The sequence below is a fragment of the Dermacentor albipictus genome, chromosome 6, assembly GCF_038994185.2.
Source record: "Dermacentor albipictus isolate Rhodes 1998 colony chromosome 6, USDA_Dalb.pri_finalv2, whole genome shotgun sequence".
Taxonomy (NCBI): domain Eukaryota; kingdom Metazoa; phylum Arthropoda; class Arachnida; order Ixodida; family Ixodidae; genus Dermacentor; species Dermacentor albipictus.
Window position 1 is genome coordinate 68,690,797 of NC_091826.1, and position 27,096 is coordinate 68,717,892.

Consider the following 27,096-nt stretch of genomic DNA (forward strand, 5'->3'; position numbering starts at 1 on the left):
ATAGTGCTAACTTGTGTATATTGACACGTGTACTTGTCTGTCTTTATCACGCGACACGTTTCACCGCCTAACAACTGTTATCACACAGCGCAGGACATGCCTGTATGTATCGGAAGCTTCTGGAATGTTATCGATGCTTCCATCCGCTGTCTGTGACCGAACCTTGTGTAATCTGATCTCATGTGTGCGCGACGCGAATATGTAGAACTTTATGGAAGGCACGCAGATCCTAGCGATTACTCTGGAACATTCGACGACTGATGTATAAAAGCCGACGCACTTGACCCAGTGATCAGATTTTCAACCATCACCGACCGTGTTCGCCGCTGTCGCCATTCTTTGCGTGTAGCCCGTTTTTGAGGGCATAAGTTCGCCCAATAAAACGCTAGTTTCGTCTTTCCCAGTTTGGCTGCTCTCTTCACAGTCACTACCACGTGACAACATGAGTTGTGGAAGAATTACAATTACAAATTATATTTTGGTGTGCCCTGTTAGCTCAGAAGAGAGGCATTCTTTTCTTGATGCTGAAGATGCCTGCCTAGCAATACACCTAGCATTCTATTCGGAAGACTCGTGAAATGACCGTTTCACCTTGGTACGAACGTGCACGTAATCTATGCAAGCAAAAACAAAACAAGTGGCAAATAACTGATCAAGACATATTGCCGCAGAGAGCTCTCCACATGCCAGGTACGAGCACTCTCGTGAGGCACCTTTGCAAGCGTCTCATCGCTAAAGCCCATTACTCGTCGCATCGCCGTTAGAAGAGCGCCAGAAACGCTTCGCGCGTGGCGATACAGCGCGTGTCTCCTGTGCACACGCTCACGGCAGCGCCCGAGTCTGCCGTCCAATGAGAAGCTACGGCATGGCTCTTGGCCTTCGGCGCGCGTGAGAAGTGCGTTCGGCTGAGAGACGCGGTTGACTGTGGAATAGGCTGCTGTTAACTCCTCTTTTAAAAAAGTGTGTGAATGCTTAATATTGAGTTTCCGGGCACAAGTTCGCCCACAATAAACCAGTGTGTTTAGTGTGCTTCATTGAAGAGTGCTACAATATTCCCCGAGGCCGCAGAGAGTGTTTACGTGTATAACAATACGTTTCAGGTCATCAAACGCCTTCTACACATAACGCGGTGCATAAACATCAGTTGCAACATGTTGTAGCTCGTGCAGGTGACATTCAGCCAAATACGGTCTCAGTGCATAAGGTCCCACTCCATCACAGAATTTGAAAGTAACACTTCAGGTCGACAGTGTGAACAAGTCGGGGAAGTGATCGCACAGGCATCTCGCTTTCTGAATGTTTACTTTGCCTCCTACTCCTATGTCACCGAGAAGGAGTTGTTCAATTGACTCTCGCGCCTTGCCACGACAACAGCCAATCACGAGAACGCAAACATTCAGGAAGTGAGATGCTTGCGCGATCTTACCCCAGTGCTGTCTTTTTGCGTGACATCAGAGAGTTTTAGACACTTCAATATTTGCAGTTCTAAGAACTGTGGCAGCTGTTATTATTGTCAAGCAAAAAGTATTGGTAAATTTGATGCTATGATTGGTGAAAATTTTTCAATTATCAGGGATTCTCGTAAAAAAAAAAAGAAATAACTGAGAGTTTCAACAAAAATCAGTACCTAACAGTTGCTGAAACAAATTAATTCCTTTTTAAACGCCACACTGAGTAGATTTGCGTTTCGGGTATATCTGCACAAAGACAGCTCAAGGTAAAGATAGACCATGCCTGAATGAGTAAAAAAAAGGCACATTGCAAAACAACGGAAAGGTGCGTGACAGATGTCAGTGATATGGCTTTGGGTAATTATATGTCACTGCAACATCTTAGTGGGTTTATTACATTGACCACGAATATTAAATGATTGATCTGGGCAATAAAAATTTAGTTGCAGTCAATGCTGTGGTTTCACTCTTTCTTTCCAGCGTAATTTTTACGCAGTCCCTTTTCCGGACAAATTAAGGTTCCCTCATAAAGTACTACTGATATGACACTTCTTACTTGTCGTTTCTTGCTTTAAATGAAGTTCTAATTCTTCTAAAACCTACACAATATACTGGCAAACACCAGAGTGCACCAAATAGTAAACTATGACACTTTTTTCTACAAACAAGTTTTGGTTTCAGTACACAGGAAACTGTGTGTTACAACTTTGATACACTGGCCTGCATCATTTCTATGATTGCTGCGACTATCACATGCATAGCCAAAAGAAACATGTGCAGCATGCATACATTTTTTTGCGAGCAACATCATCATACCTGCCCTTATTGCTACACATCACAAAAGTTCTTTCTGTGTCAAGGCATCATGATAATGTCACTAAAGTCAAATGCCACATTTCAAGAGAGCCCCTCTCCCCGGAACATTGGTATTAGATTAAAATACCTTTCAAATGTCTCCCAACCTTCATTCTTTCCAAGTGTCATACATTTACCTGCGAAAAGCTTGTGATAGAACTTCTACAGCTGAAGAATATGAGTCAGTGATTCTTTAAAATGTGGGTGATGAATGTCAAAAATGCATCGAGGTGATTAAGGAAACCAAACTTAAACGTCAGTGAGAATGAGATTGATTATACCGAATGTGCACTCCAGGAAGTTCCGAAAAAATCATTTAAATGGAGGCTGCTTGCTCCCATAAAAAATTGAGTAGAGCTAATGTTTACTTTCCATATGCGAGTTTGAAGCTGACTTTAGCTTTTTTGGTAAAAAACAAGTTCAGGTGTAAGATCACTCTTGCCTACTGAATTTTTGTAAACTAGTCATTTTCTGTAATACTGTACAGCTGTGTTTCTACTATACCGTGAAGCGATGTGTGTTTCATTATGATTGGTACAACAGAATCTCAGCTGATTATTGATGAGGACAAAGTACATCTTGACATCCTGATTCACACATTCTAATGCACCTACAAGGACTGACGAGACAGAAGGCAAGTGCATTGCGGGTATTGCAAGTACTTTATTCCAGTGGCTGATGGCTTCCATGTAGGTATGCGACGGGGCTACTTCCAAATTAATTTTCATTCATAGCAACCACACAAATGCACCACAATAAAAATTAATATGCGGTAAGTGTAAGTGAAAAGCAAGTAAGCCCAGACCCTTACATACAGCCACAATCAGATGTAAACCAAACAAAGAAGAGACTTCTATAGCACTGGGATGTATCTATAGCAGTTTAACTAAAAAAAAAAGACTATAATTAAGGTTCAAACATCTAGCACATTCAAATCACCTCAAACAGAAATCTTCATCCCCTTCAACAACACACAGTGCATTTCCGATTGCGATCGAATTTCTCGATCTCGAGTGGCTCATTTGCACAAGCTGGGGAAGAGAGCAAATCGCGGTCGACACTCTATCGCGATTGGGCATGGGCAGGCATTTCGCTCGAATTTGCTTTTGGCTTTAATTTCATAACAGAGGGAATGAAGTCTGATGTTAACTCTGACGGCAAGCGTGCAAAATCGATTTCAACCCGGAAACACGATCGGGCCAGCTCAACGTCGAGGCCATGAAACCACACGAATGCCAGTGGCGACAATCACGGCTACTGGAAAAGGAACGCAAGAAGGCCGGACAGGGACAGAACGAGGCGCAGGGAGCGAAAGAGCGGAGCTCATTTGCAAAAGCCAACTCGGGAAAACAGTCGGACAAAAATAAAACTACCGGGCCGCGGCGATTACAGTTCCACGTCCTTGGAAGAGCGGAGCACGTGTAAGTACGACGGCGGTCTCGAAACGTGCGCCGTGCTCAAGCTCAACGCGGTAAACAACCTCGAAAACGAAATTCTCCTCCTAGAGCCAACATTTGGAGGGACACCGGAACGCTCTCTCGCCATAAACAACCGCGTCTGTATTTCTGCCACCTCGCGGCTGCCTCTCCGCATTGATTTTTTTCCGCGATTATAACGGAGCTTTCTGTTGCCTTCTGTTTTTTCCCGCTCCCATAAAAAGTCAATCGAACAACGGATGCGGAGGTGGGCGCGTCAACAACAACGGTGCGGACCGCGGAGCAATGGGAGAGAAACATCTGCAAGAGGCGAACCACTTGCCGAGAAGAGGGAAGCAAAGAAACAATGATAAAGGAAACGATTAAAACGAGTCCGGCTTCCCCGCTACCCTTGGACACGGGGCGGCCAAAGTTTACGGGGCACGGGGAACATTTTTCAATGAAGATAACAGGTTCAGCTAGTCTAGCCTCCACACCCCCGCCCGGGTCCTCCAACTGCGCCGAACCTGAATCGCGGCAAGCGCAAACGCACAAACGCAAAACGGGCGGCCGCGGAGTCGAGGGGAATAAACAACGGCGCGCGCGCTGCTCCAAAACGCGCAACGCTCGGGGGACCTGGAAAAATAAGTTTGCGGCGCCATGGGGTCACGTCGTGATCCTCGTTGCTGCCTGTTTAGTTCTACGGCCTCCTCAACAGCTCGCGTTTTTTTTTCCCCTTTTTTTCACCCCGAAAGCACGGCAGCGTTCGCACACGCAGTAGTGGTCGGAACATGTGTTCGCTTTTCAACCGCTCGTTCGTCGGATCGCGCTGTGCAAAGGCGTGACCCGCGGCGCGCGTCCGTCCACAGCACGAAAACAAGCATGTCGTCGGCGCCGAACGCAGCACGGCAGCCTTGAAGTCTATCGCCGCGACAGTTGCTTTTTTTATCGCCGCGATCCACACGCTCTGTACTACACGGCGCCCGTTGTTTACGCGCCCGGGCCACAGAGAAGGCGGCGCCGTACGCGCCCGTTCGAACGCGCTGTATGGGATGCGGCATTTCGGTGTCCCCTTTCCGTCTTTCATTGCGTTTGTTGTTGTTTATGCGCACGCGTGCGTGCTTCGGTGGCGCGGGGCGTGTGACGTTACAATGCGCGCGCCGGACGATTGGAATGACAGACCCGATTCTTTTTCGAGCTCCCCGTGCTGCCTGCTGCGCGGGGGTCAACGGCACCGATCACGAAAAGGCGCGCCCCGGGCCTCGCTTTTTCCTCGATGCCCCGAGACACGTAGCCAGCGAAAACAAGCTCTCCCCCCCGCCCACCCCAACTTTAACGAAACTTTCTAATTCCGGCCGGGACACTCGGAACTCGATTTTTTTTTCAGGCAGTTTCGCAAAGCACAGTTCCGAAAGCTCGCTAGCCCGCCCCCACGAGACGGCCGCGGAATCGGCCCGTGCACGGGTCCCGGAGAAAGAATGCCGCAAGTATGTCGCTCCGCGCGACGAGGAAACGGAATACGGTGGACGCGGCTGTCGCGAACGCCGTGCTCGAAAGTAGGACATACCAGGGCTGTCGTGCTGCTGCAGCGGCGGCGGAGACGATGTTGTTTTGATAATGAGAATGACTGAGGAGGCTGCCGAACTGCTGCTGCTCGACGTTGAACATCTTGGCGGACGCAGTTCCTTCCCGCGGCCGGAGCCCTGGGAAATTCGGCCTCGTCCACTGTATTCCGTTACTTTACCACATCGGTGTCCACAGCAGCTCCAAGCTCCAACGGCGCGCGACGCACATGCGAAAAGTCAGCTAGCGCTCGGTTTCATACATTACGCTCTCGCCTTGGCTGCCATCTTGACGGTGACGTCAAAACCGCACAACAGGTGGCGACACCTCCGCAGCAGCTCTTCCGCCGCGCCGGCGCCCGAGTTGTTTATGTCGTCGGTCCATTCTTTATCGTCAACTACACGGCATGGCCGGCATCGTTTTCCTATGCAGGAGGTGTTTTGTGGTTAGTGCTACATGTTGCTGTCTGGGAAAGCGACGGTTGACACCCTGGCACGATCCGGCAAGGTACGCGCGGCGAGTCCTTTTAAAAATGGCGGACTGCGCGGAGCGTCGCGCTTCCGTGCCGTGCAAAGCGGTCCGGCTCGGTCACAGCTCGGTGCGACACAGGTTGTTTGTACTTGTAAATCCGCATATTTGGAAATAAAGCGTACATCCTAATTAGGTTAAGTCTGTTCTTCTGTGCTCTACTCAACGAGAGGAGCGGGCAAATTGGCATGCGCGCTCGCGCAAGCGCAGTTCGACCCCTACGCGAACCAGGTCAAGCGCTACGTGCCGTCACGCACGTAAACAGTGGCCGCCCCTCGTGGCGGTTTCTCGGGCTGCTTAGGCCTACGTCATGCACGTTCTAATCGTTTTACTATTCCCGTTAACTTTCCGGAAACGCCGCACGAAGTATATTCGCTTCGAATGAATGAGCTCGTTTTCCATTGTGCGGTTGCAGGCATACGTAATGCATACAGTACGAACGCACCCATCTACCCACTGAATATATTACATATTTGAAACTAGACCATTGCGGTACTATCATTCAGAGCATCGTTTCTTGAAGAAGAGAAATTTTCATTGCCCACACGTTTGAAATGGGAACGCGACGTCAAAATTATTATCAGTGCACGTCCCCGATGCTTTTTTCATTCATTCGCGCGACTATTGCTCTGCTTCAATAAGTGTGTAATTTAGTGACTCGTAATTTGGCGCTTGTTTAGGGCTGGTTTCTATAACATTCAAAGATGCAACCACACCTGCCACTGCCATTGAGCGAATGAATGGCTTCGTATGAAACCGGGCCCGTAGCTAGGCGATTGCTCGCATTACTTTTCCCAACCAGTTGCTGAAACCGAGATGGAAGACATGCAATGAGTTAATTAAGCAACTGCCTGACGGTATGCGACCTCGAGTAGCTGGCAGTTGAGGAGCAACGTGGCGAAACAATTATTGAGTAGCCGGCTGCAAAACTCCTCCAATGACAGTTTTGTTTCAGTAAATTGGCGTAATAGAAAATCGAGCTCTGCAAACGGCAATTCGTGAGCGTTTTGCTTTCACGACACCTCAGTTCAAGGGAGCTACTTAGATTTAGTTCACGGCTGCACTTTTTCCTCCCAGGTGGTGCATTTTTCTCGCTGCAAGAACTTGAGCGAAACTACTACTACAGCTGCAGCATATTGGGCTATGTGTGGTAAGATAATGCAGGCATTGGTCACTCCAATGAAAAAGAACGGAGCATATGGTGTCTTACTGTTATCAGCATTCTGGCATAGCTTTCATTGAATGTATTAAGTCCCAAATGCATAAATATAAAATGCAAGTTAGACCTACAATAGAGTTACAGCAGGCCTGGTCTGCCAGTTTATTGAAGGCCAAGTTCACGGCACGGTACTCTATCAGCAGCTGTAGGGCTATAGACACCTTATGCAAAAAGCATCATCACACAACTAAGCAAAGAACACTTCATCAAGTTGCCAAAACCAGAGTTCCACAGTTATATGCAATATAAAAGGTGCACTTCCTGAATTTTATGGCAACAAACAGTCCGAGCTGCATAACCACACTTCGGCTTTTTTTCATTGCAGTTCGTTGCTAATTAATAGACTTCCTGGCCTGTTAAAAAAAAAAAAAGATTATGCCAAGCAAAGTGCATTAAATGCATACATACACAAGCATGTAAGTGCATGTTCTGCCAGATCGATTTAGAAATAACCATTACTCATGATAGATGAATTTAAGTGTTAGATGCAAATGCAAGTCTTGCGTCAAGAAAGTTGCATTTCATATATACGCACATGCAACTTACAGGCTGCAGTACTGAGCAATGTGACAGCAAAGGCAGAATAAGTTTAGAAATAATCAATTGCTGCACATGGCTTCAACATTGACAGACAAGTGCGTAAAAGTAGCTTTCCCACTGAGCATTTCTTCTCGTGGAGCACTTGTACGTATAACGTACACCGAGCCATTGGTGAAAGGATGCAGGAAAGGGGCACAGAGTGGCAGCTGTACCTTTCTTGTGTCCTTTCGCACTGTCCTTTGACCAATTAAGGAAAAATCGGACATCCACCCATTCATAGCAATTGCTACAAAGGAAACCGATATGGCTTCCACGAAAGAAAAGCCTCGTAGTTGAAGAAAAATTCGTCCTGGTCCGGGACTCGAACCCGGGACCACCGCCTTTCCAGGGCAGCTGCTCTACCATCTGAGCTAACCATGCAGGCGGCTAGCAGATGGCAGGGCGAAGTCAAATTTGTCAACAGCTCGAAGCAAAGGCAGGAGTTTGACGTAATAGTTCTGCGGAAACCCGCAAGGTGGAGAGAATTAAGGAAAAATCGGACATCCACCCATTCGTAGAATTGTTTGTAGAGCGACTGCCTCGGAAAGGTGGCGGTCCTGGGTTCGAGTCCCAGACTAGGACGAATTTTTCTTCACCTATGAGGCTTTTCTTTCGTGGAACCCGTGTGGGTTTCCTTTGTAGCAGTTTCTACGAATGGGTGGATGTCCAATTTTTCCTTAATTAATCACTTCTCTCCACCTCGCGGGTTTCCAGCTCCTGTCCTTTCACCAGTGTTGCCAACCACTTTGCCCAGTTTTCCATTCTTGCAAACCCTTATCCAGTGTTCATCATGCAATGCCTGGATAGCACCTTGTGCAAATTTTGCTTTTTGACAAAGTTGAGATATAGAACACCTTCTACTAGCACAAGGACAGTTTCTGCATGCTACCCTAAGTCAACTGGATGGCATCACTCGCAGCACAGTCATCACCTAAAATTAATAGAGCACTGTGGTCAGTCAGCTACCATAGAAGTCATGGGTTAGCACAGATATTTTAAGTCTGTACCTGCAGCTTCTAACATTCTAGTGGTTTTATTTACTACACTTTCTAAATTTCCCAAGCACTGAACAGTCTTCCAAACATGCCAAGGCAATTATTCCCTGCCCACATGTGTAATAACTGTGCATCGCTGCATTTACAAAACATTTTGTTAAAAGTAACCAGTTCGCAGAGTCACACCACCATTTTAAGCCAGAAGGACAACGTTTAGGCAGGTCTATGGACTACAAATCATTGCCATACTGGCCGAGCTCCCATACTTGATCTTGGAGACACTAGAGCTTGAGTTCTCTCGAGTAATTTCTGTAGCAAACTGCATGGCTCGCAAAAGTTGGGACATATGGACTCTGGACTCGTCAGTCATCCACACAGAAAGCCACTGCTGCACTGTCTATACAGTGGACTCTGCAATCACCCTTGAATGTGTAGTGAACACTCATATGCATTGGTTCTTTTTGAACCTTCCTGCTTCTACCTTTCTCAGTGTAGGGTAGCAAACCAAGCGCAACATGGTAAACATCCCTACATTTCCCTCTTTCTCCTGAGCACCTGTGGCCTCTTGATTCTTTGTGGTGGAAAAGATAAACATACCTTTAAACAGATGACTTGACAGGACACTTTTAACCTCTTCTCCACCACAAGAAGTATGAAACACTTAATCCAACAAGAAGCAATGCATTAGAGGCCTACTGACTGCACATTTTGCCGCTGTCTCCCAGGCGTCTGCCTCGTGGGTGCACATATACCAGCGTTATGACTTTACCATCGTAACTGCACCACCCGTGGTGCAGGACAACGGGTGTTAGGTGTGCTTGTACTTGGGTGGTGCAAAGGTTAGGGTGGCACCCACTTCTGTGCCACTGACCCGCCTGGCTGATGTGCCTGCACTGGTCCTCGTTCAACTGAGCCCCATCAACTTCCAATCCCACAGTTTGACAAGCCTGTGGAGCAAAATATAGTATAGCATCTTTACTGCCACCAAATGGATTTGCACAAGAACCCCTTATGGTTTAAAAACGATTGGTGTATGCAGCATGTAGGAAAAGTAACCTCTTGCCAAAAGTTGGAAGTGTTTCTACCGACACATTTTGAACAGGAAAACGGCCATAATCTTCTACATTGCACTACATGTCCATTCTAGCAGCTTCCTGCACTTTTATGCATTACGCACACCCCGAATACTTCACCAAACACTAGACTGTCATACTTTACTCGTCACACGAGACTTCGGTCACATTCCGAAGAGGACAGTAACCTTCACCTCTGCTGCAAATGCTTCTGCCTAAAAACCAGGCGAAAGCAAACCCATGAAGTTCCACCCGAGCCCTGCGAATGCACACGATGCACTGTACAGCACAACCATGACTAATTTGAGAGGAGTCACCAGTGAGGAAAACAAATCAGTTTTATTCACAAAACTGGCAACACATGAATTACATCCCTCTCCAGAGACCAGCATGACGGCGCACAACTGCCGACGCACCGGGCATCGCAGAGGCGCCTGCTCACACAAGATGCTTCTTTTTTTCTACTCTCGGCGAAGTTGACTCCCAACACACGCGCCATGTTCGCCAACACAGATTGCTTGCCGTTAACCAACTTTCAGCCCGGTACACACTCCAATTTCAGCCATGTTCTTTGTCGCATGCATTTCCCCTCCCGTACCTAGGCCGTTTCATCCCTGGTTCGCTTTGATTCAAACTTTATCCCAGCCCCAATTACAAATTGTCCCCCCTTCGACACAAATTTGTCAGTGCCTTCCGTGAACCTACTAAGCCAGCCTTCTTAGTGAAAAGGCTTCTCTTGTTGACTGTTCTCTGAATCATCCTGCTCTTCCTTACAATGGAGAAAGTGTAAAAAAAAACATTATGAAGACCATGTGCTGCAAGAAAAAGAAGTTACAAATTGACAGTAATGTGGGCTTCGGGGAAACCCATGCAAGACATGCAATCGCATACAGCAACTGGAGTTATGGTACGCGGCGACGCTTATTAAATCCACATTTTTCTTTTTCTTCTCCCAGTCTCCTTTTTTTGCAGCTGTAGTGCGGCCTTCCCCGCGACACTGATTAATGTTAAGAAGATACACTGCTTATCAAGATAACTGGTTACCATGGCGTAATAAATGCTCATGCCAAAAAACTGACAATTATACAGACAACCCACTTACTACAACACGTTGGCCTAAAGAAGAAAAAAGGGGGCAGACAGGTTAGTAAGGTGCACTCCGAGTGAACAATAACCAAAGAGACATGCTATATATGCAGAAAATTCAACGAAGCCTTGCTCCAACCTGGCACTCCATGGCACATTGGCTGATGCACTGCGAAGAGCTAGTGTACAGGCCCAATCAATTTACGGGGTAACCACATTACAGCCTGAAAATTTTGATGAATATTTCAGGAAGCCTGCACAGCGCCTAGAACTTGGCTACAACTGCAGTTCAGGTGCAAAAGTGAGATGAGTAACACGCCAGTCACGCGAGGCACTTTCAATCGCAATCAAGCTCAACAAGGATCAATCTCCTCAATTGGCTTCTTTATGCAAGCTGCGCAAGGGAGCCAATCGTCATCGATAAATTTGATCCCGTTTGGGTTTGACTTCAAATGAAAGTCCCCTGTGCGATTGGGGTATAAGGCCCAAGAGCAACACTCAACCCATGAGCGTTGCCAGGGACCTAAGCTTTCCTCCCTGTTGATACTTGCACATCAATACTACAGGCCAAAAAAATTGCAGGCTACTTGTTCTCTAATTGTACTTGGAACATGACAGCAACCAGCCTGCGAGTCTGCTGGGCCATATAGGCACATCCTGCTGGCCTTGTTGCCGAGAGCGTAACGGCTCCTGTTTCAACAGCAACCAACAAGGAGACAGGCCGAGTCGGGTTAAGAACCTGAAAGCAACTAGGAGCTGTTGACGACGAGGAACTGCCGCCTGCTGGTAGGCGAGAAAAACGCAATTATAAGCAGATGCTGTAAAACGGAATTCGGACCGACAGTCGTGCCGCATGCATTGAGCCTGTATCCCGCCCTCATAAGACGCAACAGCCTGCACGTCCGGTGCCTATAGTGTCATTTACGAGGCTTGCCGACAGTTTTATCACGACAAAGCAAGCACACAAGATGGAAGAAACAATGTGAATCGGGAGCGCAACACATCTGCAACAAACTGAGCTGAACCCGTTTTTGCGTGAGGGTCGATCCTCTCCACATTTAAAATCAGAAGCTTGGTTCAGTTCGACAACATGCCTAAACGATAACCACTAGGCAATGGCCCTGCAATGGGTTTCAAAGCTGAGATAGCTATGGCAGCTGCTGCAGAGCGCAACTACAGCCCGTTTAAGCCGGACAGAAAATAACAATTTCACAATGGCCTGCTGAAACATGCAATATATGCACCCAACCACTTGGAAACTCATTACGAGTTCCGAAAACATGCTTCACGAGCTGCTTCGAAAACGGGAGAAGGGAATGCAACTTCAAAGGTGACTGCCGGGGTTACGAGCCTCCTTCGAGCGGAAACAGTAGGTCTAAGGGTGTTCCCGCTTCGGGCTCACATAAATGCTTGCAACAGCAAATATTTTCTTTCAAGAATGCCCATAGTTTCCTCCATCTTGTGTGCGGCCACATCCTGACAAACCCACTGGGCCACGTTTTGGCCACAAAGCAAGCTTTCCCTTCTTTTCACGTTGACAAGCTTCACAAAGCACAAAGGTTTACACTGTTTTCTCAAAGAATCGAGACAAAAAAAAAAGCACAGCACTCACTTAGTGCTAGGGTCATGATAGCCTACAAAAGGCAAAAGTCAGCAAGCAGTTTAAACAATCAAGAATGCAATACTGCAGAAGTACATTTGTCTAACAAACCGATATAGTGCACCCACTTGTAATAAGTTTTTTTTTTTCCACAGCACACAGTGGCAAACGATGGTGCTTGGTGTTAATGCTACGACATGAATTTTTTTTCTTGCTCTCTCCCGTGTTTGTTCACTGCAGCAGTTTCCTAGCACAGATAATAGTAATGATAACCATGATAATAATACACATTTCAAACATGCGACCGCCTAATGGTGCCATGTCCTGGCATGCATATCAAAGGCGCTAGGCCCGGCGTTACGCAGACAAACACCATAACTCATCTCAATATAGTGGTACATTTATGGGCATCGAAGCAGTTTCAGCAAATGAAAAAAAAAATCAGATGCGAACGCTGCTCGACACGTCACTGAAGCCTTCACTACGAGGACCAAGAAACAGTCGCCACTACAAAATGAACACGGCTTCAGAAAAACTTGAGGGGCACTATATGGGAAGGGGCAGCCGCTACCCATTAAAACACAAGAGCGCCAAAAGCAGAAACTAAAGGAATAAAAAAATAGGAGCTGGTCCTATAGCAAAGCAGTGAACAACTGCTTGACACATTTACACAAAAGCACTGAGGCTACCTGGCTCCCCACCTACACTCGATCTAGCGTTAAAGTATAGCTGGTACAACTGGCAGACGCTGCTAAAGCGTCGTCTGCACCCAAACTTTTCAAGAAGTGAAAAGCTGCACTTATTGCAGGAAGGGGGAGTTTAGAGAAAACAAAAAATGCAGGATGCAACAAGCACATTGCCCCTGTCCAGTGCAACCAGACGGGCTTACAAAAGAAAAAAAAGAAAATCGATACTTTATATCGCTCATGCAATTTCTGCTGCGGGGCACGGTGAAAGGGGGCGGGTGCGTGCAGTCGGGAGAGAGAACCATTGCTGCGGTTTGCAGTTGCGCCGGCTCGGTCTTCACTTCGCTGCTTGGTGCCAAGAAAGAGAGCTCATCGAGCATTTTGAAGAAGAGGCAAGCACCCGGAGGCCCCAATACCTACCCGCATTAAGCATGAAGTCTGGTCATCGCTATGTGCAGGAAACAAGCCTGCTCAGGATGCCATATTTTGTCACGTTAACATTACGTCTCTCATTACGTCGTCTACCCTCAGCTTTCGGGTGCCCAGGGTCGCTCAAAAGCGCTGGGCTGTGGGCTGTCTCTTAAAAGTTGCACGCGCGCAACAGAAAAGTCTTGAAGGTTGCAAGACACATTCAACTCCGTTTATTTTGCGGCACGGAACTCTGCGTTGAGTTCCCCTGTTCTTGAAGTCAGTTATGCGCGGAGTACCTTGTCTACGTCATTTAGTAGTAGAAGCAGGATGCTTAGTTTGAAAGGTTGCGACACTTTCGCCTTGCCTTAAGAACATTGAATATAAAAATCGGGAGTGGGGGGAGGGGGTGAGGACGAACAAGCGCCCTTCGCCTCTCAACAGGTCTAAGGAAGAAAAAAAAAACAACAAAAAATTAAAAAAGACTGTTCCCATCAAAGTTCTGCAAGCATGGTGTCTCAAGCAGCAAGTTTAGTGCCATGTTGGCGCTTTTTATGGCGCAACTTCTTTTCCTTGCTTCAGTTTGTTTTTATTTCGCTTTCTAAAACTGAGTAAGCATTTGTGTCTTTGATCATCATTGTGCAATGGCTCCGCTGCGTGCAACAGAAAGCCAATGCAGTTACTGTTGGAAGAAGGCCATAGCTTATGGCACGTCACATAACTCCCTGTCAACTTGGAAACAAGTGGCGGTGCTTCAGCTGCCTTTTGTGGGTGGGAGGCTAGCGTTTAACAGAGAGTCAAGAGGAGTGACATTGAATGAACACTGGGGCTGCCTGTCCTTTTTTTGTCCGATGGAGAAAGAGGCCCCACCGGCTTCTTCGTCATCGCAGCCCAAAGGAAAGTAATCTAGAGTCGTCGCCTTTGCGAGTGCGCCTCGCAAAACTGCTGCAACCAAAACCTCCCGAAAAGATTCCCGGAGAAAGTCTTCCTTTTTCTTCCGTTTCTCATTTTGCTATGGTTGTTTCACGTAACCCACAACGGGGGATCCCCCCAAATCGGGTGGGTGTTGTGGGAATGGTAGCAGGGCACTGATTGTGCGATCATGCCTGTTTTTTTTTTTTTACACTGTTGCTTTTTCTTTAAAAAAAGCATTTCCCTTTATCCCCTGTTCCTAAGGTTTCGCTGGTTTGCTGTGAAACCAAACGGCAGGGAACAGCAGCAGAAGTAACCACTGTCCCAAGCCACTTTAATACTAAGGTGGCGCAAGACAAACAATTACCTACTGTTCAAAGGAAAAAAAGAATAAATACAAGACATGCGCCGCTTCCGTCATTTGCAAAACTCTGGTGGCCATAAATACCAGCCTGCACATAACCATTGCAATCCCTCTTTCCTCCTCATCTAACAATGCACAATCTGCAGCCAGTCGGCGGCCATCTTGTTCCCAGTTCTCACCAACATTGCTTCGATAAATATACACCTTGCAAAACCTAACAAAGAAAAAAAGAAGTCTAAACACTGTACACAGCACGCTGTACGCCAACACCAGCCTGCCTCTGGTCTCTGGAACCGTGTCTCCTGTGCTGCAGTCGCCATCAAAGCTGCAATTTTCTTTACACAGTGTTCATTACGCCCAGCCACTTCAGCACTTACTGTTTTCTTTTTCTAAACATTTTCCCTGGATCATTGCAATCCTCTATTTACCAAAACATTTTCAGTTTACGAGATACTTTCTGCACCTACATGCAAAAAAAGAAAGAAAAAGGTCTGGTGCCAACATTAACAATCGAGAGACGAGCAGTACTAAGCGCGGGCTCTCCCGACGCAGACTTTGTCGTGAGACCAACCACTCAATCAACACGACCAACATTATTAGCTCGATGGGAGACCGCAGCTCACGAGGGCAGCGAGTACGAAATGTGGCCTGCCCACAATCCAATTCCATTAGGGGCACAGCCCAATGCAGCACAGGCTCGACACAGTCGGTACACAGCAAACAGAGCAGACGACGCGGCTTATGCAGTGCAGCGCTGATGCGAGTCCTTGTCTTCACCAGAAGTCCTTTGATACTAATGAGTCATCACTCGATCTTCCAAGTCCACGATGAGTTCATAAAAAAAATAATGGTCGAGTAGTTGTAGATAAAAACTGTCTCACTTGTTCACAGACACACACACACACAGTTCATCCCCAACAAGTCCGCGGTGATGCCGTGTGCTCAGGTACGGTGTGGTCCACACCACTGGTCGGCGCAGCCGAGTCGTGTCCAGTACACACGTGCTGTAACAACGTTGGGGAGACTGTTCCGCAAGAAAACAGGGATGAGGATGACAAAGTGGAAGGGAAGTTGATGCCACATCGCTCCGTGGGTCTCTATGCCTGACCGACCTCCTGTGCCGACAGTTGACTATGCAAAAGACTTGCTATAGCACAGATCTAAATAGCTCACAGCTGTGGGTGGCACTAAGACACCACAAGAAGGGAGGAAAAAAATTTCTTTCACATTATTAAACCAAGCATACCCATGAGCCATAAACATTTTACATTATTAAACCAAGCATACCCATGAGCCATAAACAGAGTGCAATTCGGTGATTACCTGGTGACAACAAATACCAAGTGAAGGAGCCAGAGAATCTGACAATGAAGTTTGAAGGTCCATTCCGCAGGCGCCAGATTGATGTTGAGAGGAACAGACGAAAACACAGCCAGTAGACAGTTTTAGCTTGTCCGGTATTCGGGTAAACACAGACGTAAACAAGAGCGGTCTGTGTGGTGCTGCCACGTGGTGGCGTAGAGCTCAAACAGACAAAACCCGCCAATACTGCAGTGACCAAGTGTACAAGCTCCTTCGGTGCTCATGTAAATTTTTTGCAGTTGGGTAACCGTGTTGCTGCCAAAGGTTTACACCGGCAGCAGCAAAATACACTTGGTTATTGGAACATTAGCTATGTTTGAGCTCTGCATCACGCACCATGCAGGCCACTCGTGTTTACGCCTCCACCCCTCCACCCAAACGCCCAGTCCGCCTGCGTTCACCCGAATACTGGACAAGCTAACACTCTCTAGTATCGATACCTGCACTATCACTTGGTGAAAACCATCTGCGACATCAGCGAGGCTGCACGCTGGCAAATATTCACAGTCACATGTTAACATGCTTATCGAGACAAGAACTTGCAGGACGCAGCATTTTTGCTGGCTGGTCTACTTTGAATACGTTGAAGGCATAACAATAGGCTCTGCTTTATCAGCGGCAACACCTTCTTTCACCTCCACCATGGTGTCAGCGGCTAATGCAATGAAACCAATGAACGCTGGTCACATAGCTTGTATCAAGTGGCGCAAAGGCTCCCACTGCCAGTCTTGCTGATATCGCAGGTGGTTATAACAAGACGGTACTACAAGTAGCACTCACTACATACTGAACCGTACCTATTGACAAACACCCCATATCTAGACCTACTAACAAAATAAAAACGAAGGCACCAAATGGGGCAGAATGTAGTCACATAAACCGAGCACTAGAGACAATGGTCGAACCAGAACAGCGGAATTTAAAGAAGCAACAGAAAACTGTCAGCAATGGGCATCAAGGCAGGCCGGTCAGCACACTAGTGACCCCTAGAGCGCACGCGGCAGCTGCTAGACTCTTGCTGGCAGGCTAGACAGAGGCAAACTGTTCCGAAGCCGCGGCAGCTCCGTTGGTGCTAAGTGGGCCGTCGGTGTCGGTCTCGGTGACGGTGGCGCCCGCAATGAGCAGGGTGGGTGCGATGGTGGTGGCTGTAGGGCAGTCGTTTTCGTCCGAGCCAGCAACGCTGGCTTCCAGGTCCTTGGCCGCCAGCTCACTCACCTCAATGGTGCAACTGCAACGAGGTAGAGGGGGTGCGTAGGAGAACAGTCACGTGTGAGCACAGTCCCTCTGACTCGCTCCTGCTCATTCAGATTTGCACCTACTCAAACTATGCTCAACTCAGCGACTCCAACTCGCTCAAATTGAGACCTTCTCGAACTTGGCTCAACTCGTGAAGGACACCTCTAGGGGCTAGTTGATTCATCATCACCGTAGGAAATTACTGTGCAAGGAAAGGGACACCATGCAGGAGGACGCACGGAAACAGTGTAATCTTTCTTTGCATTAGTGCAGTAATTGTCAATGGTATTTGGCACAACTCGCTGAGGCTCAAGCTTGTACCCACTGTTAGACTTACCTTGACCTACTCAGACTGGCAGTTTGGTCTGAGGGGGCCAATGCGAGAGTGAGTTTGCCAACTTTGTGCACGCGAGTGGGACTGCTGGAACTTTTTTTTTGTGAGCCTCATGGACATGTTTTCACTAGGGACCTTCTGCTTCACTACGCAGAGAATCTCTGTGCCTTGGAGAAGGCTGTTGGCAAGCTTCGTGTAAAGCAAGCAAGGCTGGTGCATCATCATCATCATCATCAGCCTGGTTACGCCCACTGCAGGGCAAAGGCCTCTCCCATATTTCTCCAACAACCCCGGTCATGTACTAATTGGGGCCACGCCGTCCCTGCAAACTTCTTAATCTCATCCGCCCACCTAACTTTCTGCCGACCCCTGCTACGCTTCCCTTCCCTTGGGATCCAGTCCGTAACCCTTAATGACCATCGGTTGTCTTCCCTCCTCATTACATGCCCTGCCCATGCCCATTTCTTTTTCTTGATTTCAACTAAGATGTCATTAACTCGCGTTTGTTCCCTGACCCAATCTGCTCTTTTCTTATCCCTTAACGTTACACCTATCATTCTTCTTTCCATAGCTCGTTGCGTCGTCCTCAATTTGAGTAGAACTCTTTTCGTTAGCCTCCAGGTTTCTGCCCCGTAGGTGAGTACTGGTAAGACACAGCTATTATACACTTTTCTCTTGAGGGATAATGGCAACCTGCTGTTCATGATCTGAGAATGCCTGCCAAACGCACCCCAGCCCATTCTTATTCTCCTAATTATTTCCGTCTCATGATCCGGATCCGCCGTCACTACCTGCCCCAAGTAGGTGTATTCCCTTACGACTTCCAGTACCTCGCTGCCTATTGTAAATTACTGTTCTCTTCCGAGACTGTTAAACATTACTTTAGTTTTCTGCAGATTAATTTTTAGACCCACTCTTCTGCTTTGCCTCTCCAGGTCAGTGAGCATGCATTGCAAATGGTCCCCTGAGTTACTAAGCAAGGCAATATGATCCGCCGTCACTACCTGCCCCAAGTAGGTGTATTCCCTTACGACTTCCAGTACCTCGCTGCCTATTGTAAATTACTGTTCTCTTCCGAGACTGTTAAACATTACTTTAGTTTTCTGCAGATTAATTTTTAGACCTACTCTTCTGCTTTGCCTCTCCAGGTCAGTGAGCATGCATTGCAATTGGTCCCCTGAGTTACTAAGCAAGGCAATATCATCAGCGAATCGCAAGTTACTAAGGTACTCTCCATTAACTTTTATCCCCAATTCTTCCCAATCCAGGTCTCTGAATACCTCCTGTAAACATGCTGTGAATAGCATTGGAGAGATCGTATCTCCCTGCCTAACGCCTTTCTTTATTGGGATTTTGTTGCTTGCTTTATGGAGGACTACGGTGGCTGTGGAGCCGCTATAGATATCTTTCAGTATTTTTACGTACGGCTTGTCTACACCCTGATTCCGTAATGCCTCCATGACTGCTGAGGTTTCGACAGAATCAAACGCTTTCTCATAATCAATAAAAGCTATATATAAGGGTTGGTTATATTCCGCAGATTTCTCTATCACCTGATTGATAGTGTGAATATGATCTATTGTTGAGTAGCCTTTACGGAATCCTGCCTGGTCCTTTGCTTGACAGAAGTCTAAGGTGTTCCCGATTCTATTTGCGATTACCTTAGTAAATAGTTTGTAGGCAACGGACAGTAAGCTGATTGGTCTATCATTTTTCAAGTCTTTGGCGTCCCCTTTCTTATGGATTAGGACTATGTTAGCGTTCTTCCAAGATTCCGGTACGCTCGAGGTCATGAGGCATTGCGTATACAGGGTGGCCAGTTTCTCTAGAACAATCTGTCCACCATCCTTCAACAAATCTGCTGTTACCTGATCCTCCCCAGCTGCCTTCTCCCTTTGCATATCTCCCAAGGCTTTCTTTACTTCTTCCGGCGTTACCTTTGGGATTTCGAATTCCTGTAGACTATTTTCCCTTCCATTATAGTCGTGGGTGCCACTGGTACTGTATAAATCTCTATAGAACTCCTCAGCCACTTGAACTATCTCATCCATATTAGTAATGATATTGCCGGCTTTGTCTCTTAACGCATACATCTGATTCTTGCCGATTCCTAGTTTCTTCTTCACTGTTTTTAGGCTTCCTCCGTTCCTGAGAGCAAGTTCAATTATATCCATATTATACTTCCTTATGTCAGCTGTCTTACGCTTGTTGATTAACTTCGAAAGTTCTGCCAGTTCTATTCTAGCTGTAGGGTTAGAGGCTTTCATACATTGGCGTTTCTTGATCAGATCTTTCGTCTCCTGCGATAGTTTGCTGGTATCCTGCCTAATGGAGTTACCACCGACTTCCATTGCACACTCCTTAATGATGCCCACAAAATTGCCGTTCATTGTTTCAACACTAAGGTCCTCTTCCTGAGTTAAAGCTGAATACCTGTTCTGTAGCTTGATCTGGAATTCTTCTATTTTCCCTCTTACCGCTAACTCATTAATCGGCTTCTTATGTACTAGTTTCTTCCGTTCCCTCCTCAGGTCTAGGCTAATTCGAGTTCTTACCATCCTGTGGTCACTGCAGCGCACTTTGCCGAGCACGTCCACATCTTGTATGATGCCAGGGTTAGCACAGAGTATGAGGTCTATTTCATTTCTAGTCTCGCCGTTCGGGCTCCTCCACGTCCACTTTCGGCTATCCCGCTTGCAGAAGACGGTATTCATGATCCTCATATTATTCTGTTCCGCAAACTCTACTAATAGCTCTCCCCTGCTATTCCTAGCGCCTATGCCATATTCCCCCACTGCCTTGTCTCCAGCCTGCTTCTTGTCTACCTTGGCATTAAAGTCGCCCATTAGTATAGTGTATCTAGTTTTCACTCTACCCATCGCCGATTCCACGTCTTCATAGAAGCTTTCCACTTCCTGGTCATCATGGCTGGATGTAGGGGCGTAGACTTGTACAATCTTCATTTTGTACCTCTTATTGTACCTTATTGCCTTAATAAGGCTGGTGCACATGGGGTTTTCTCGTGCAAGTCAGTGGGAAGTACGTGGCGAGGTGCTTGTGGCAATCTTGCTCCAGCACTTCTGTATTTCTCAAGCTGAGATGCTGCTGCGGCAACCTTCCCGCATTCTGTAAAAGGTGCCTTTTGGGGCCACCAAAGTGATGCCTCGGTGGAGCTTGTATGCCACTTGCCGCCCATGACCACTGTTTGCAGTGATTGTAGCCGCGTCATTCTTGAATGCAGACAGCTGCGGCTTGCTAACAACACGCGATCCGAGTGCGCAGGAAGCAGAGTCAAACAGCTAAGCAAGTCAACACAATCAGAAGCTGGATGGAGGAAGGTGGTGGGGAGGAGAACTGGCCTCACCGCCATTATAGTTTTCTCGAAATAGCTACGCCATCTTCCATTTTGATTTTCTTTTTAATCCAATCCGGTTGAAACAATTATCGGTTATAAGAATGGAATTTTCGCGGCACTTGAATATTGTTATAAGTGGGGATGCGCAACTATGACGCGTCTGCTGATGTTTTTTCCCGCATAGCTCCCATCTCCTGTAATCCGGCTTCGCTGTGTGGATCTACAGCGGCGGTCGGTCTGCTTGCAGTGCCGTAGGAGAGGTGGCGCGAGGGTTGCGCTGCTAACGCCAGATATCGTCGACATGGCATGAAACCGTATTATTCGTCGCCGACTACCAAATTCATCAAAATGGATTGTTTTCACATTCAAATTTGCTTTTTTCAACTGCCCGATAATTAGGAAAATTCTGCGGCCACTTCTCATGTAAGGAAAATCTATCGGTGACTGTACTTATTTGCATAATAGGCGGAATTTCGTTACAAAAGAATTATGATATAACAAAGTAAATTGCAGATTTTACCTACTTTGTTATACCGAAGTTTAACTGTATAAACAAATTGCAAAAAGGTCCGCGCACGCGCTTTTATAATGTTTTTACAGCTCAAACTTTTCATGCAGAAGAACATTTGAAACAACTTTACATCGGTTGACATCTCTGTTTTTTTTTTTTTTTGCTAGATTTATCAGCCATACAAGCTCCAAGCACATGCTTAAAATGGCCGAAAAATTTGTTAAATTGAAAGTGTCACAAAATGACTTAGTTAAATTGTGAAATACAGTTTTCAATGGAACTAGATTGGGAAATGAAACTAGTTTTTGTTACATCGCAAATTTTGTTAAATCGAGGCTCGCTACATCAAGGTCTGATCTCATATGGCATTTGCACACCCCTAGTCTATGTTCCTACATCAACTACAGTTCCTTTTTCAACAACTTTCTTTTTCCAATCACAGGCTAGCGACACCAACAATGGCAACCATGTGTTTAGCTGTTGTGCTGGCACCATTCAGGTGCGCAACTGAGGCTTCTGAACGCTACCATTTACATTTTGATTGGCAGTGACTCGTGACAATTCGACACACCTATCAATTCAGCCTAACCTCAACATAGTGGTTGGCCCATTACGGCTTTCTGTCATTCCGTTTATCTTTTCATGCCTATGACTTTTGGCATCTGTAAGTGCTAGAGCATTTTTGCTATGCCACAACTCAACACAAAGACTGTAAAATGATTGCGCCGTTAAATGAAAACAGGAGAGAAAATGGTGGCCTCACTTCTCCCCAGTCTCGATGGTGCATCCACGGCCCTTGCCGACCAGTTTTGGCGTGGGTTCCTCCTTGGTCACAGTCTTGGATGCCTTCTTTTTGCTTGTACGTCTGTTTAGCTGTAAAAGAAAGTGGAGAGGGAAGGGGGACAGAGAGAGAGAGAAGCATTGGAAAATAAGTTCTGCTGTGAACGGCCCAGCAAACTCCCTCCTGTCTGCAGAGTGCAGAACTTCTACTTGCTTCACCATACTTCGCACAATGAGAAACCCGTGAGGGACGGGGTCAATTGAAAAGGGCAAGGAATGGAACAAATGGTAGGAGTTGACAATATCTGCATTTGCCTAAGGTGTGAAAAGCTTTTGCCATACTGGCATCCTGCTAGTGGCATACAAATGCGTTAATAAATACAGTCAACACTTGTTACGATGCACTATTTTATTAATGCAATGAAGTTCGCTTCTAACGGACCACACTATAACGGACTATCGGCTACAGTGGATGAAATTAGCGACAGTTTTTGTCAAAATCAGACGTATGAAACGGACTTTATTCGTGTCGATACGGGCTGTCAACTGAGTTGCGAGGGTCAGCTGACAATAGTGGCTCAATATCTTGAGTGCGAGAGAGGGATGCCAATGCACAACATGCTTAGGTGAGGGTCCGAGAAGTCCGCGCGCAATGTGCATGATCGCCGAGTCGGATCCTCCCTACGCGCGAAATGTTTAGCCGCGTGTCCGAGGATTGCGTGCGCAATGTGCTTTGTCACGAATTACGAAACATTGTGTGCTGAAAGGCTTAGCCGCATGTCTGAGGATTCCGCACGTGAATCTTGGTTGCGAAGTTCGCGTCGCCGATGCTCGGAATGCTTAGCCGCGAGTCTGAAACGTCCAGAAGCGTAGGGATCGGCCACGCTACTGCGATGTCCGTGTAGCGCCTGTTTTGGCACGTCGAGATTATGGTGAGTGGAGACGAACAGACTCGCGAGTCGCGAGGTAGAAAAAGAATAAAAAAGAAAAGGAAAGAAAGCCAAGCAGACGACACGAGCGCTGGACCAATGGCAACGGCGATGGAGTCACGTGGCGGTCATGGCCAATCGCAGACTCCGGCACGGTCTTCAATCATTCGCTTTTTGTGTACTTGTTTCTGTATGGAGGAGATCGCTGAAATGGCACATTTGAAGACGGAGAAATTTGCTTTCCAATGAGACCAAGATGGTGGCGCTCGGTCGCGCCATTCCGGAGATATTGTGGCTTGAAAAACGCTGTTCTTGATTTCCGTGAGATTTCTCGCCCCCTTGCACTCTTGGCTGAGCACTTCTAAGTGGTTTACAGTGATGATATTTGGGTATCAGAGAGGAAAAGGGTTATAGAAACTGAAAATGAGATTTTAGAAAAAAAAAAATAGATTTTTTGGCAATTTTTCATGATGTGAAAGCTGCATCCCCCTTAACTTGCTATCACAATTGATGCTTTGCCTTTCGGGTGAAACTGCGACTTCTTTGTTTTTTTTTTTTATTTTGGCCATTCCTCACTCACTCTTTGCAACAAAGTTCTTATACATTGCGACGAAAGTTCCGTAAGCGAGGCGCCTCGGATATTACGGAATTTGGATAAAACGGACGTATTATGTCGATTGTCAGGGCCCTTTGTAACGAGCGTCGACTGCATTAGAATTTTTTTCTCATAGCCTTAATTCATAGGTTGATACTTTGAAGTTGACTCATTGCCACAATTGTTATATCGTTGTATGTGGCATTGTTATAAGTGGACTGCACTGTACTTGCAATACGTGTTTTGCCAATAACGCCTAATGTTTTGATCATGCTTGCCAGAGAAGTGTGCCACTGGAAATGTCGGTCACGAAAATTGCGTGCCGAGCTCTTTCTGAGAGCCAAGTCATTCACAACAGCATCTTAATGAATGCCTACTGTCTCACCTGGTTGAAAGGTGCTCCTGGCCGTCGGTTAAGCCCCATGGGACGTCGAGGCATCATGCCACGGCCCATTCCGTACCTGAATGCGCAATACGTACCAATGAAAACAGCAGAAAAACAAGAAGTGCAAAAGGCCAGCACAGTATACCCTTTCACAACAGATGTGCATGCAACATGCCTTCGAATATAAAAGACAATTCTTACTTTTTGTCCAGTCTACCCACACAGCCAAAACTCTGAAATCGTAGTTGCGGCGGAAAAAAAAAAAAAAAAAAAGTTCACACCGCTGGAACCAATCCTATCCTACCCACGTGCAGCATTTTCTCATGAAACCTCTGTTCTAGTTTCTAGTTCTAGAACAGAATGTACTTTTCGGAAAACTTTGCACATTTGTAAAACTGTAGAATGGGCCAAAATTTGTAAGCATTATAGAGAATTCGAGAGTTGGCCGGCTGTACACCGAGGCAACGAAAAAGAACACGGCTTACCGTCCTCCAACTGATGTGACCTGTGGCGGTAGGGGTGGGCCCCGGGCCCCACCCCGGTGAGGTCCGGCAGAGGCGCCCCTTGGCCCCTGTCCGTAGTTGGCCCCCCACGAGCCAACCACCACGCCGGCTATCTCCAACTGGCCCCCGCGGGCGAGAAGGGCCCCACGGCGAGGTGGGCCCGGAGGAGGCATCCCTCGGCCAGCTGCCGGCCCCCTAGGGGGTGGGCCCATGCCCATAGGTCCGCCCACCCGCGGGCCGCCATGTGGCGGGTAGCCCGGCATGAAGCGCGGCATGCCCCCCATTGTGGGCAGGGGCGCACGTGCGAACTCCACCTGTGCAAACGTAAATGCGCACATCACAAAAGTGGAAATGCTCCTTTGTTGCACAGAACAACTCGCTTGTGCATGAGACAGCTTAGCCGAAGTTGGATTGATGGTCTGGATTACTGAGCATTTGTTGTGCTGGAAGCTGAATGCTTTGAAGTTAATTACGACTCCAACCAAAGAGTTGGATTTATTGAATGCGACAACCTGGTTCCTTCCTTACAACTTAAAGGACCGATGGCTGACAGAATCCAGCACTCCTCTCTCCCATCCGCTGCGCCCATTCTGTAGCTCTAATGGTCCACTGTTTGTCTACCCTACGCATTAAATGGCCTGCCCAGCTTCATTTTTTCCTCTTAATGCCAACTAGAATATAGACTATCTCTGTTTGCTCTCTGATCTACACCACTCTTCCTGGCTCCTAATGTGACGCTTAACAATTTTAGTTTCATTGCTCTTTGAGCAGTCTTTAGTTCTTTCTCGGAGCTTGTTTGTTAACCTCCAGGTTTCTGCAGCACTGGTAGAACGTAATGATTATACTTTTCAAGCATAGCGGTAAGCTTCCAATAAGGATTTGGTAAAGCCTACCATATACGACCCATTTTTATTCTGTGAATTTTTTTCCTATGACCAGGGTCCCCTGTGAGTAATTCACGTATATAAACGTACTTCTGCACAGATTCTAAGGGCTAACTGCCAATTGCAAATCCTCGTTCTCTTGCCAGGCTATGGAATGTTACCGTTGTTGTCTACATATTGATCTTCTCATACTTTGTCTGCTAAGGTCCTCAATCATTCGCTGCAAGTATGACCTGAGCATACTGTATCAACTTGCCAATGCTAAATCGAGCAAGAGAGAGAGAGAGAGAGAGAGAAGACACGAACCTGGAGTCCCTCGAGGATGGCGGCACGCATGCGCTCCACCTTGGCTACTTGGTCGATCTGTCCGCCGCAAACCTCGACGAGACTCTTGGCCTGGGCGGCCCTCAGCAGCTTCTGGTGGAACAGCTTGCCATCAAAGTACAGCCACGGGCAGCACATCAGCCACGGAACAGGTGCACCGCACGCATCGTTGGCAAACAGCGCATGCTCCACACCCTGCACCAGAGCAGCAACATGAGGAGCGTCGGGGACGAGAGTGAGAAGAACTGTAGACCGATCAATCAAACGGTCAATCTGCAGGACCAGGTCCACGGTTAAAGGGACCCTGAAACGATTTTGGCGATTTTCTACAAATGTACTGAGTCGTTAGAGTAGGTTCTTCTGATCATTAATTGATGCATCTAAGTGCTCTGCGTAAAGCGTGTAAGTTATTATAAGGTTTTAAAAATACCCATCGCTGCCGATCGCAGCGCACTGCTCGGCGGAATTTTAAGCCGCCCCTACCCATATGATGCAAATAACCCATATTACGTCACATAGGCGAGCTATCTGATTGGCTGACCAGGGCGCGTGGTCGATAATTTTTCCAACCTTATGGTGAACAAATGATGCTCGTAATAGTTGGAATGTTAGTTACTTTGTTTTTGTAAAAAGAAAATAACTTAAAGAGAATACACAAGAATAGTTTTTTAGTACACTTCAGCACTTCCGGCACACAGCAAGTGTCGTCTGCTTGTGTTACAACGTACTCCATTTTGACGAGAGCTCCGCGGTCAGAGTCGGTCTCAGTCTTTTCGCGAGCACTATGATTCGACTTTGTTGCCTTGTGGACTGCAAACCTAGCGACCTGCAAACCGCGAGTCCAGTATTAGGGCAAACGCAAGCGCAGGGGGACAGGGTCTGGCCGCTTGACTGTGCTGGGATGAGCCACGAGATGAGCAGAAGGGCAAATGTGAACGGTCTGCACAGTGCAGCCACCTGGTGGCACAGAGCTCAACCATACACAGTAGCAGCAACGAAGTGTATTCTTTGCTGCTGGTGTGTATTTTTCCCAGGAGTGTAATCATCAACACGTTGATTTATAAATGTTTCAAATGCTTTACACTTGGTTAGAGCAATATTAGCGCTTTGTTTGACTGGTTAAGCGCTGCGCCAGCAAGTGTCTGGACCGTGCAGACCGATCAG

At 47.0% G+C, this 27,096-nt stretch overlaps 2 protein-coding genes across 4 annotated transcripts in view; both read right to left on the minus strand.

The window, feature by feature from the left end:
- LOC135910527 (protein capicua homolog) overlaps positions 1-6,008 on the minus strand; it is a 42,107-nt gene extending 36,099 nt beyond the window's left edge. Inside the window, exon 1 of one of the 3 annotated variants that reach the window (XM_070540788.1) lies at positions 5,289-6,008. In XM_070540788.1, coding sequence (XP_070396889.1) covers positions 5,289-5,389 — 101 coding nt within the window. In that variant the 5' untranslated portion in view covers positions 5,390-6,008. The remainder of the gene's footprint in view (positions 1-5,288) is intronic. The other 2 variants (XM_070540789.1, XM_065442600.2) reach the window with 2 other exon arrangements.
- Positions 6,009-9,998: 3,990 nt separating this feature from the next.
- Positions 9,999-27,096, minus strand: part of LOC135910526 (constitutive coactivator of PPAR-gamma-like protein 1 homolog) — a 57,259-nt gene continuing 40,161 nt past the window's right edge. Inside the window, exons 11-15 of the mRNA XM_065442598.2 lie at positions 25,915-26,127; positions 24,707-25,038; positions 24,222-24,297; positions 22,296-22,405; positions 9,999-17,324 (exon numbers count right to left, since the gene is read on the minus strand). Coding sequence (XP_065298670.2) covers positions 17,123-17,324; positions 22,296-22,405; positions 24,222-24,297; positions 24,707-25,038; positions 25,915-26,127 — 933 coding nt within the window. The 3' untranslated portion in view covers positions 9,999-17,122. The remainder of the gene's footprint in view (positions 17,325-22,295; positions 22,406-24,221; positions 24,298-24,706; positions 25,039-25,914; positions 26,128-27,096) is intronic.